General features: G+C 42.7%; 1 protein-coding gene across 1 annotated transcript in view; it reads left to right on the plus strand.

Annotated features, from left to right (window-relative positions):
• LOC119436288 (phosphatidylinositol glycan anchor biosynthesis class U protein-like) overlaps window positions 1–12072 on the plus strand; it is a 42678-nt gene that overhangs the window by 4804 nt on the left and 25802 nt on the right. The window contains exons 4-6 of the mRNA XM_037703097.2: window positions 2688–2750; window positions 4466–4563; window positions 4675–4775. Coding sequence (XP_037559025.1) covers window positions 2688–2750; window positions 4466–4563; window positions 4675–4775 — 262 coding nt within the window. The remainder of the gene's footprint in view (window positions 1–2687; window positions 2751–4465; window positions 4564–4674; window positions 4776–12072) is intronic.

A 12072-nucleotide genomic window follows, 5' to 3' on the forward strand; every position in this document is an offset into this window, starting at 1 on the left:
AGTAGCGTCAACGCTGAGCGCGTCTGCATGCAAACACACTCGCGTCCGGCCCTGCTTGCTTGCGGGGATGGTTTTTCCCAGTACAAGCCTTTACTTGACTTAAATCTTCTATCAAGCACTTCCATGACACGGTGTACCCCTAAAATAGTGAACAAGTCGCTGACCGCACTATCGGCATAAAATTCTCAGTTTAAAGAGCCTAAAAAAAATACCTTTCTTTTTCTGGGGCTTTGTGTCATGCATCTAAACAGAATGCGAGCACTTTTGGTTATTGACTGATTGAATACCGCATTTTTACACTTTCAGGCACGACAAAAATCACGCCCCTTGTTTCTACATACATTCCATTGCCATACTCAACGTTACCTTTTCGCATTTTTCCATTTCTCGAACCTCTCCCAATGGACCTTTCCAGAAATCGCAGTGCCGCGCCTTCCTCTAACCGCTAGCGGATCGGCGCTAGGCACTGTGGGAAGTCGGAGTGCCACTGGCGTGTCGTCTGCTTGCCTCGTTTGCAGCTCGCAGGCGTGCGGGGGGACGAGTGCAGTAATTTTGCGGGAAAAGCGCTACTTTAGTTTTTTTCCAGGGGCTTTAATTGATAGGGGGAACCAGCGCTGGAGTTTCGAGCTGACACACAGCGCCCCTTGCAGACATCGCGTGCATTGTTCAGTCATACAAACAGAAGAAAATTCCCAGCAGCGGCATACGGTGGGCGACGTGCAAAACCTGCAAAAATTTTTTAAAAAAGTTTGAAGGTCGTCATTATCCTTGCGTGGTTAATCGCTACAACTAGAAAGGCCGTAATATAGCCCTATCATTTTATTATTTTTCGCGAAAACTACGATCCTGAGCAACGGCGACGTCGGATTCAGGCAGGCGCGATCGCACACCGTTTAATATTCAACTATTCCTACAGCTTCTCCGGCATAATATCCGTGTGCATTTGATTTTATTGAAAGCGAAAATGGCAATGCTTCTAGTACAGAAATGTATACACGTTCATCTGAGTACAAGATCGCTTATATACAGTCGGCATTTTTTCGGGGGCGCTGACAGTAATAATAGTGCCAGCCAGCGTGTAAATTCCCACTGGATTTCCAGCGATGCGTGGTGCCTTATGACATAATGAAAAGGCAGCAAATGAGAATGCTAATGATACACTCTCACAGCGAACATATACGGTGAACACTTTGTGTTTACTGCAGAAACAGTGCATCGATGCTACACCGGCGTGACATTGCTACCTGCTACACAAACATTGGTTATGCAGCTTCTATTCCAGGCAATATGATGACCGCTAGAGTAAAGTGACGCATGTATATTGTTCATTTTATATTTAAAAAAAAACTGTCCATGATCAAACGTTAAACGAGAGTTCTGATACAAGTCAAGTTCAGCTGCAGTGCATGGCTATACCGACAGCGCACTGCGAACTGGCTCGGCCGTGCTCGCATTGCATATATCAGTATCTTTTCTTCGTGTGAAATTATTGCAAGGCGAGTGTAAAGCGGCAACAACGGTAACGAAACATTGCTGCTTGGGAACGTGGTGGTTCATTCTGAAGCGCCGTCAGCTACAGATTTGAAGTGAACAGTAAAGGGCCTAGTGACGAAATCGGTGGCAAGTGATCAGCGACGACGAGGCTGCCGGCGACCCCTGAGCGTAGCCGCAACCACTCCTCTGTCGCTGAATGGCCACGCCACTGTGCTGCAGGGAGATCTAGCAGCGATATCCTCTGTGTGACAGGGACACCTCACCGTTTTCCATCAAGACCGCCGTTCGCCGGCGGTCTGCGAACTGCTAATGGCATGCGGCGAGTTCCCATGTCGCTATTGTGGACGCGCTTTCAATTCCGGCGCCGTGGACACCATAAGTGGCTCCAAGGAAATCAACGTCACTCTGCTTACGAAGGAACTGCTTCTATTTGCATCTGGAATACGCAGAAATGGAACATGGTGATCGCTTACTTCAATTCCGACGGCGTTTCTAGCTGAATTCTTCACTCGATCGTAAATTGCATTTCGCTGAAACCCTGAACGGTCGTTGTCAGGTATTGTTTTCTCAACCTAGTAAACAATTTACTACATGCAATCCTCGCCCTTCTCGAGTTATTTTGCATCAAAAGCTCTTACGATGAGCTGACAGTCTCGAAACCGTACCGCAACACGATTGGTGGTGCACGCTTGCAGCTGCTGGTGCATGCATGACTCTCATGCAGTTTTCTGCGAAAGCCACTTCTAGGGCATTTTTCACAAGGAAATTTGTCCTCGATTATCGGAGCCTCTTCACTGTTTTCAATATCCACGCTGAGAGAAACGATAAAGAAAAAGAGGCCAAATTTGCTAAGGTTACAGTTTTGTAAAACTTAAAAACAATGTGTTCCTTGCGGCCCCGTGTTCGTTTGGGAGACTGAAAGCTGCGGCGCTTTCTCATGGCGCTGAGAGCCGTTTTTGACGAGCACCCCCTGGGCAGTGCTGGTTTCTCATTGCTAAACCCTGTTTGAAAATTCTTGCAGCAGAACACTCCCTGGAGGCTGTTTTTTTACTTCTAGTGTATAACCAAATTTGCAGTGTGGCATAGTGAGAGGCCCTTTAAAGAGTAATCAGCCTGTCCAAATTTATATATAATCTTTCATTGTGTCCTTTTAAGGAAAGTATATTTTATGTTACTATGGTCAAATCTTCTAGGCATGTGACTTGGTGACAGCCTTACTTCTGGCAGTTGGTGCGAAAAAGTCTGTCATATATATGGTAAGTGCTTTTTTCTTTAGGCGGACAGCCATGTTAATTACTTTGGTGTATGGTTAATTTTTGTATTTATCTTTAGAGGTGGGCAAATAATCTAAATTTCAAATGCACATCAAATATTACTAACTATTCATATTTATATGCGAAAATGAACTATTCGGTATTTTCAAATATCGAAACTAATCAGATATTTTGTAACAACCAACTGTTAAAGTATTGTTTCTGTTAGCCCTCTGCTAAACAAAGCATTGCAAATTATCAGAAGAGAAATGATAAAAAGGTTTTGAAGCAATGCATAAACAAAATTGATAATGCAAGTTTTCTTTTGGGTTTCATTGTGGAAGCCTACGTGACTACTTCTAAGTTTTGCTTGTATTTTGTCATTTACGTGTTTTTGGTAGTGTATCATGTAACATTTCTACATCTTAAGCTACAACTAGGGTTGTTTTGCTTGCAGTGCGCTCTTTTACATTTGTATACAGCACACAAGTCATCCAGCAGGTTCTTTTTTTCTACGTCTTACTGTCTTTTGGCAACCATTTATTTAGCATTTTTGGAAAACTCCTGAGATTTAGCAGAGTGTTACTTGTGGCTTACACTCTGCTCAGATTTCATGCACACCGGTGGCTGCATGAACTGCAGTGATTTCGCTTATTTAACAAACGCGTCTCCCAGAGACGCCAGCTATGCACTCTCAGCTTGCCTGGAAAATGACTAGTAAACCAAGTAGACGCGCCTCACCCTCTGCCCAGTCAGCATTGTAGCGGAATGTGGGCAGCTTTTTAAGTTCTGCTGCTGATGTGAGTGTTGTGTGCATGCGCATTAACATTCCCGATAGTGTTCTGCCGTGCGGTTGTGTGCCAATTGTTAGGATGCTCCGGGCTGAGCAGAATGCACCATAAATGCTCTGGTAAAACTCTATTCTTGGAAAGGTTGTATGCAACCAGGCTCTAAAGATGTTCAGAGGCTTTTCATGCAGCTTTTTTAATCAAAATTGGTGGTGTGTTTAAAACAAAACCTCTATGCCCGATATTTAGCTCTCTTTTTTGCACTAATCAGTGCAAGTGTGGTACCTAGTTTTAGTGAAATAAATATTCCTTCTGTAAATATGTGCATCTGTATTTGACTGTTCGATATTCGATACTTACTATTCGGATTAGATTCAAATCCGAAGAAGTTGATATTCACACACCTCTAATTATTTGTTTGCATTCTGTATATGGGTGTGTAAGTTATGATTGTCTTATGCCAGGAGTTATTTTCTAACTGGTATGAAGTAAAGCTTCTGTGCATATGCTCTGAAAATTTATTTCTTTTTTTCTTATAACATTTAGTAGCTGTTCATGAGATGGTTTTGTGGTTTCCTTTGTGTATATGCACAATTGATATTGCAGTGTGGCATTGTCTGCAGGAGTGCACAGAAGAGTGTCAAATTACCGGTTTATTCCGCCAGCAAATTTCTCGTCTTTTTTTTTTTTCCCGGAGGAGGCGGGGGGAGGGGGGTGCAGCTCTATATTATAGCTTACATGTTGCAAGCCCTGCGCTATTAGCTTCCCCCATATTTGCACAGGATTGAGTGTATGTTTTGCATGTGTTCACACAGAATTGTATGCAGTTTTGCAGGATTGGGAAGTAAAACAGCTATATTTATTGTGTGCAGAACATGTCTGTAGATTTTTGTACTATTTCTCAGTTTGCCTTGGCTTTTGATTTTAAAGGTGGAACAGGAGGCACAGGTCAAGAAAGCAAAGAGTGCTATGAACATTACGCTCACCATGAAGTCAGCAGATGCAGTCCCAAAACTTGTGTTGGGAGTGTAAGTGCACAGTGGCATCACTGAACCTCTGCATTATGAAACTAGCTGTTTTATGAAGTTGTTCTATGAGGCTGTTTTATGGAACTAGCTGAAATATGATTTTGTTTGCAGGTATCTGTTGTCTCCGTACAGCCTGCTAAATTGCATTGGCATGGCAACAACACTGTTTTCCAACCTGCTTGTGGCTTTATTTTTTGCCAGTTTTGTTCATGGTGAGTGCTTTAAAAAGGCTGTTTTGGTGGTATAGAGTGCTAATTTTCTTGAACCCTCATATCTGCAGAATAATGATTGTTATTGTTAAAATATTCATGGGCATCCTCATAGCATATTTAGTTAGACCTTCTTGCTGCAAAATAACTTAGCTGTACCAGATGGTGTCACATAACTTGAACCGAGGTTTAAAGGGACACTAAAGGCAAATACTTGTGAAATCAATGCACATTATTAAAATACCCTTCAAAAAATTCTTGCTGCATTTGTTTCGTGCCAATAAGCAACTTAGTTGCAAGAAAATCGCAAGTGAAGGGGCCACGCAATTCAAATTGCCTGCGACGAGCAAGGCAGTGTGACACAGTATACATCATCACCATCATTTGCCATTGTTGGTGAGTAAAACAGCGGCTGAGAGCTGGCGCTGTACTTTTTGCATAAAATGCGGTGTGGCTGGAAACTGAACAGAGACAGTGTGCTTAGTTGTGTTGACAAGACCAAAACAAAGCATGTGCCTATCGTGAACTAAACCTACCAATTATTTTTGAAGACTCGTGAATCACCGTGAATCTTGTTGATGCCCCTGATAATGATACTTTGGCTTGTGGCTGTCGTCAGTTATAGAACAAAAAAGTTAAAGAAAACAATGTAAGACAGGGTGTCCTTCAGTCTTTGGAAGCATGTTTGAGAGCGCTGCTCAAAGATCCTCAGATGCACAATCGTGCAGTGATGTTTTTTTCACCCATATATCTTGAACCCCCCCCCGAAAAAAAAAAAAAGCTAACAACTGGGAACAACTTCAATGGATGTTTCCAAACACGCTCTGCAACTTGAGACAACTGCACCTGTCTCAAGCTTCTGAAGGTTACATTAACAGAAGAGTAATGTTGCTAGTGGATGTAATTAAGGGAGGAATGACTAACACTTTTGCGCACATGCACATGCACATGCACGCCCCTGTGCACGCATGCACAGGGGCGTCTGCGTCAGCAGGCATTTCGTTCGTTGTGACACCATGGAGACGAGCACATGGGGGTCGGACTCTCCCGTGCGTAGCTGTGCGCGGCTTAGCCGTGTCTGGGGAAAAGGGGGATCTTAAGGGTTGAGCTGATGCCAGGTGCTTGGACCTTTATGGCCTCTCGGCAAAGGCAACACGCCAGTCGCCTTTTCCTGTCCCCCCTCTCCAACCGTTTTCTTTCTCGTTTTTACATCATTCCTGTCTTCTATAATGATACCCGTCAGGCCGTACATCCCGAACAACCCTCGAAGGTGCTTCTAACATTAACGATGTGACCACGGTTCACAAAGCTACCGAGGCTGTCAAACCTGTGCGAGGTGTGGTGATTATCACCCCTCGGACAACTGCGGTGGCACACTCCGTTAGGCTAACTGCGACAGCGACCATACAGCTTACTGCCGATCTTGTTCCGCATGGAGAAGGTAAAAAGAGGTCTTAACTGTAAAAGTAAAAGAAAACATAATATTCAAGAAAGCGCGAAGGCACGTCTAATTTCGCTATACCGTAGGGTATGCTGCTGTCCTAGGTTTCTTGAACGATGTTGTGTTATATGTTGTTAGTCCAAGAAATTCATAGTGCATCTTCTCGCCAGAGGATGGCGCTTTGATGGTAGTGTTTTGTAAAGCCCCTATATATAAAAAGTAGCGCCATTCTTAGATCTTGCCGCCACCGTGCTCACCCCGGCGATTCCTCCTTGCTGCCTCCTGTCGCCCCAGCCTCCTCCGCTCCCCCATTGGCCAATTCGTGTCACGTGGAAGCTCGCGTTGCGCTTCTGTATATTTTTTTCTTTCCAGCGCGCTCCAACTGCCATTATCGGGCCTGTGCGACGAAAGTGCTGTACGCACAAATGGATCAAACGTGTTAGGGACAAGAACTTCGTTGTGATGGCATGCTGCTGCGCCTTAAGTTGCCGCAACCGACAAGGCGAGGGCAAAAGTTTTTTTTTGTTTACCATCCGGCGTACGCAAACGCTTGCTGCACACTTGATATTTGCGCCGTCTCGCATCGTCGCGTTGCTACTTCCAAAACGGCATTATTTAGACCAGTTACTGACTGACGAAGCAAGATCGTGCCTCAAAAACTTCTCCACAGGGTGCGATCGAAGTTTTCCTCGAATTTCCTCTGGTAGCGCGTTAGCTGTCATCTGCCACGGCAGGCCCGACGCAGGCGGCGCCACTGTCGATATCGCGCCTCGATCGCGCTGGTCGCGCCGAACGCGATAGTGGAACGGAGGAGGAGGGAAGTGGATGGCGCTACTTTTTATATATAGGGGCTTTAAGTGTTTTGTACATCACATGCCTCCAGGCCCTTGCAATTCATGAGCTCTGTTAAGGCTCATGTGCAGTGCAGGCTCATGTGCAGTGCATATGCAGTGGGCGCTTTTTGCAAATTTTTGCTACTGACATATTTTAGTATATCATATCATTATTTTGCAGTGCATCTTTGTGTTCATAGTACACCTTATTAGTCATTGCCATATTCTTATTACATATAGATTTTACGCACTTTACAACAGCTGTTTTTAGGCTGCTTTACAGCCATGCCAGATCTATCTCTCATAATTCATCACTCCATTGCCAACTCATTCACAGTGGCCTTGCGCTTTCTGGCCATACTTGGCCCCGGTGCCACAAAACACATATCATCATCACGCATGTACACAGAGAGATACACACACACTGCTTTAGTGTCTAGAAGAAAAGGGACGCATTACAACAGCATGCAGGTAGAGTTTGTTGAGTGAATAGAGTATGTTGAGTAAACCATCCATCACAAAAATGCCACATATTAAATGTGTCATCATTCAATAACATTTGGAAAATGGTTTTGTGAAAGCACGATAGACCATTGCTTATATAAAGAAGAAAAGGCAAAAGAAAAAAAGCAATAACTGTCAGGAGGTAAAGCACTATTTTCAAGAACATTTTGGCATTTTTTTTTATTTAATACATACTGCTAGCCTTATATATAAGGCTGTATGTAGCAGGGTCGGCGCAGGGTCGGTATGCAGTGGGTGACCTTATCTGCAAGCTCTAGCATTACTTGACAGGCACCTGTGTATTGTGATGCGCTGCACACAGGAGATGTACGCACATTGTACTTGTATACATAAGTCACTGTACTCTGTTCTTATCTACACACTCTCTCTCTTGCCCCATCTGCACTTCCCCTTCCCCTTTGCGGAGTAGCAAGTTGGAGACTAAGCACTTTTGGCTAACCTCTTTGTCTTTCTCACATTAAAGTTCTCTCTCATAGACAACATGAGAAAAAAAAAAAAAGCATACCTCAAGAGCAATCATGCCAATAAGGAGCAGTTAAAATAGTCAAATTACAAGGGAAGGTCTTTCTACAATATTGTTGAGAAGTGGATTCCACTCTCCCTAGCTGCACTTGGAAAAGATTGAAGGGACAATAACGAGAAAAATAAGTTCTGCTGTATTATTAAATTAGTCTTCTACAATACCAAAAAATCCATTTTTGCCATCAGAGAAAACATGCTAAGGCAAAAAAAAAAAAAAAAAAAGAAAGCAAGAACTAAAGACGGGTGAGGCCTTGATGTCATAGATTATGACAGAGTTTGCTCAAGCCTAGGTAATTTTTTATTAGTAAGGATAGACTGCATTTTATTCTAAAGTAGCCAAAAGGCTGAACTTGCCAAGAAAGTACATTGAAATCCATGACATCACACTACCATGCCTGGGTGCTGGGGTTACGGTGCGGAAAAAAAAAGTGGAAGATAGTCTTTTAGTTTCTCTTCTAGTAATCAAGTAAGTCAACCTCTTCCCATGAAAAACAATATAGTTATAAGAGAATGCTTATCAGTCTTAGCCTATTTCATGTTTTTCTTTAGTGTCCTTTTAATGCCTGCATGAATTGCAACAAAATTTATATTCTGTAAGGTGGGCTTTTGTTTTGTTTGACTGTTTCCGGACTTAGAAAAAGATAATTGTTTATTAGCATAAATTTGCAGTGCATTTTTTATGAAATGAAAAATAAATTTGCTGTGTTTGTGAATAAATATGAGGAGTAGGTATCATACTCTGTCACAAGCTTTAGGGATACTACTGTTTGAGAGTTCAGTAGAGGAGTAAACAGTTCTATTCATTATGCATGAATTTTACTGCTTTCCTCTGTGCACTTTCTGATTTTGCAGTATTATCTGTGGTATAAAGAAATAAATACATAACACATTAGAGAACAGACTATATGAGTGTTGTATGGCCTAACAGCTTGGGTTTAGGAGATGCAGATTTAAGGCCACATGTGAATGAACAAAGTGAAGTGCTTTGAAATGCAATTTGAAATACACTAATGAGCCCTTTTTCATTTGGGTGTGAGGATTATCCCAAGTGTCCATTCTATTCTACTCTGTTAAGTACTGTATGTTTAGTCTTCTAATTAAAGATAAATGGTCTTTTTTTTCGAGTTAGCCCTATGGGTGGTGCTAGCCAGTTAAACGTCATCTGCCAATCCTCGTAACAGAAAACAGAAAAACCCTGTAATCAACAACTTCTATTCACTGCTCTGCAATACATATGCATTTAACCAACAAGTTGTGATATGTTGGGTGCCTGGACACAGGTGTATAGAGGGTAACAAGCTTGCAGATAAAATGGCAACTTCCATATCAACAAAGCCTAGTAATCCGTCCATACCCATTCATGCCACAGACTTGAAGCCATTCCTACTCAAAAAGTTCAGGAGCTATTGGCAACACTTGTGGGATGCGCAAACATTGAATAAGCTCCATGTAATTAAGCCACTGTTGGGGAAAAGGCCAGTTCCCCAACAGTTCCGCACTGTTGGGGAACAAATTCACAACGAACTGATGTCCTCTTTTGCTGCCTCAGAATAGGGCACACATATGGTAGCCATTCATACCTTTTGACTAGCGCTGAACCTCCCCTTGGCACATAACAAGGATTCCACAGCTACCTTGGTTCTCCACAAGAAAAGTAGAAAGTTACCTATCAAGGACAGGCAAGGAGACACAATCTCTCCAATGCTATTCACTGCATGCTTAGAAGACGTATTCAAGCTATTAGACTGGGAATGCTTAGGAGTGAGGATCAACGGCGAATATCTCGGCAACCTTCGGTTTGCAGAACACATTGTCCTATTCAGCAACAATGGGGATGAATTACAGCAAATGATTGAGGACCTTAACCGAGAAATTGTAAGAGTGGGATTGAAGATTAATATGCAGAAGACAAAGATAATGTTCAATAACCTGGCAAGGGAACAAGAATTCAAGATCGCCAGTCAGCCTCTAGAGTCTGTAAAGGAGTACGTTTATCTAGGTCAATTACTCACAGGGTACCCTGATCATGAGAAGGAAATTTACAAAAGAATAAAACTGGGTTAGCGAGCATACGGCAGGCATTACCAAATCCTGACTGGGAGTTTACCACTGTCGTTGAAAAGAAAAGTGTACAATCATTGCATTTTACCGGTGCTAATATATGGGGAAGAAACATATGGGGCAGAAACTTGAAGGTTAATAAAGAATCTCGAGAACAAGTTAAGGACTGCACAAAGAGCAATGGAACGAAAAATGTTAGGCCTAACGTTAAGAGACGGGAAGAGAGCGGTGTAGATCACAGAGCAAACGGGGATAGCCGATATTCTAGTTGACATTAAGAGGAAAAAATGGAGCTGGGCAGGCCATGTAATGCGTAGGACGGATAACCGTTGGACCATTAGAGTTGCAGAATGGATACCAAGAGAAGGGAAGCGCAGTCGAGGACGGCAGAAAACTAGGTGAGGTGATGAAGTTAGGAACTTTGCAGGTGCAAGCTGGAATCGGCTAGCGCAAGACAGGGGTAATTGGAGATAGCAGGGAGAGGCCTTCGTCCTGCAGTGGACATAAATATAGGCTGATGATGATGAACCTCCCCTCTGTGGTGAAAGGCTGAGAGGGGTGGTTCAGTGCCCAGATGTGGCGAAAGGGAAGCAGAAGGAGAATGGAAAAAGCACTTTCCTCTAGTATACAAAATACATATTCCCTTACATCCGACATTATTTCTTTGCCCAGAACCTTTGTTAGAGACCAAAGCAGTTCTTAAGTTTTTACATGATGTTGTGCTACATGTTAGTAGACTGAGAGATTCATAGCCATCCCTCTATCTAGAGGGTATTGCTGTGAGCGTACTGTTTTGTAGAGCACGTGCCTCCACGCCCTTGTGCCCAAGGCTCTTAGTAAGGCGGAAGTGCTACTCGAAGTGACACATTTTTCGTGTTATTTCTTTCTAGAGCATATTTTATTGTCATCACTCACATTACTCATTCCTGACATTATTTTAATACTTGTATATTTCACATACCTTACAGGGAATATTTCAGGCCTCTATACAGCCTCGTAACATCTGACACTTGTCATTCATCGCATCATTGACTTCCCCATACTATTTTCTAGCGCTCTTTAGCCATCCCTGCCCCTTGCACCAAAAAACACCATACATCATCATCAATCCTCATACCACTTATCTATAAGCTTATAGTGAGTTATTTAGAATGACCTGAGCTTGAGTGTTGTTGACCTTTTTTATACAATCGAACCCAGATATATCGAACCCACATATAACGAATTATTGTGTATAACGAACAGCAGTAAGATCCCTTTGAAAATTTTTGTATAAAGTTTTTATTTTATATATCAAATACCTATATATCAAACTTTTTTGTGATCCCCTTCAGATTCGATATATCCGGGTTCGACTGCATATAGCATGCAGTCGTCTCCAAACATTCACTCATTTGCATTATTATATGCTATGTCATATATTAAAAGAAAAGAATGGGTGTGAAGACTGCACCAGGTTGCACACCAGATACAACTTACACATAATCTGAAAATTGGCCTTTACAGTGAATAATTTTAACGTGTTTAGACATGGTCTTATAACGCATTTGTAACTTTTTTTTTGCCAGTTTCTAAAAAAGCCCTGTACTTTATAATCAAAAAAGGGGGGCTGACAGATGGAGTAGCGCACGTGATATTAAGGTTATAAACAGGGATAAGGTGCCTCAGAAAGGCTGGCCAACATTTTGATAGGAGGACCAATCTTCGTCAGAGGCCGCCTCGTCATTCTCAGCAGGTTAGTTTTCTTTTCCTTTCTTTTAAAGAAGCACACCGACACATTCCAAAGTCCCAGATGCCAGGATACCTTTTTCAGTGCCTTGACCACACAGGGTCCTGCCACTTCTGTATACCGCCGTGACGACACCTACGGCGAACTACTGAGCCTAACATCCCTTGCAACACCGAACTGCTGCCTTCC

Source organism: Dermacentor silvarum, chromosome 1 (genome assembly GCF_013339745.2).
Source record: "Dermacentor silvarum isolate Dsil-2018 chromosome 1, BIME_Dsil_1.4, whole genome shotgun sequence".
NCBI classification, from domain to species: domain Eukaryota; kingdom Metazoa; phylum Arthropoda; class Arachnida; order Ixodida; family Ixodidae; genus Dermacentor; species Dermacentor silvarum.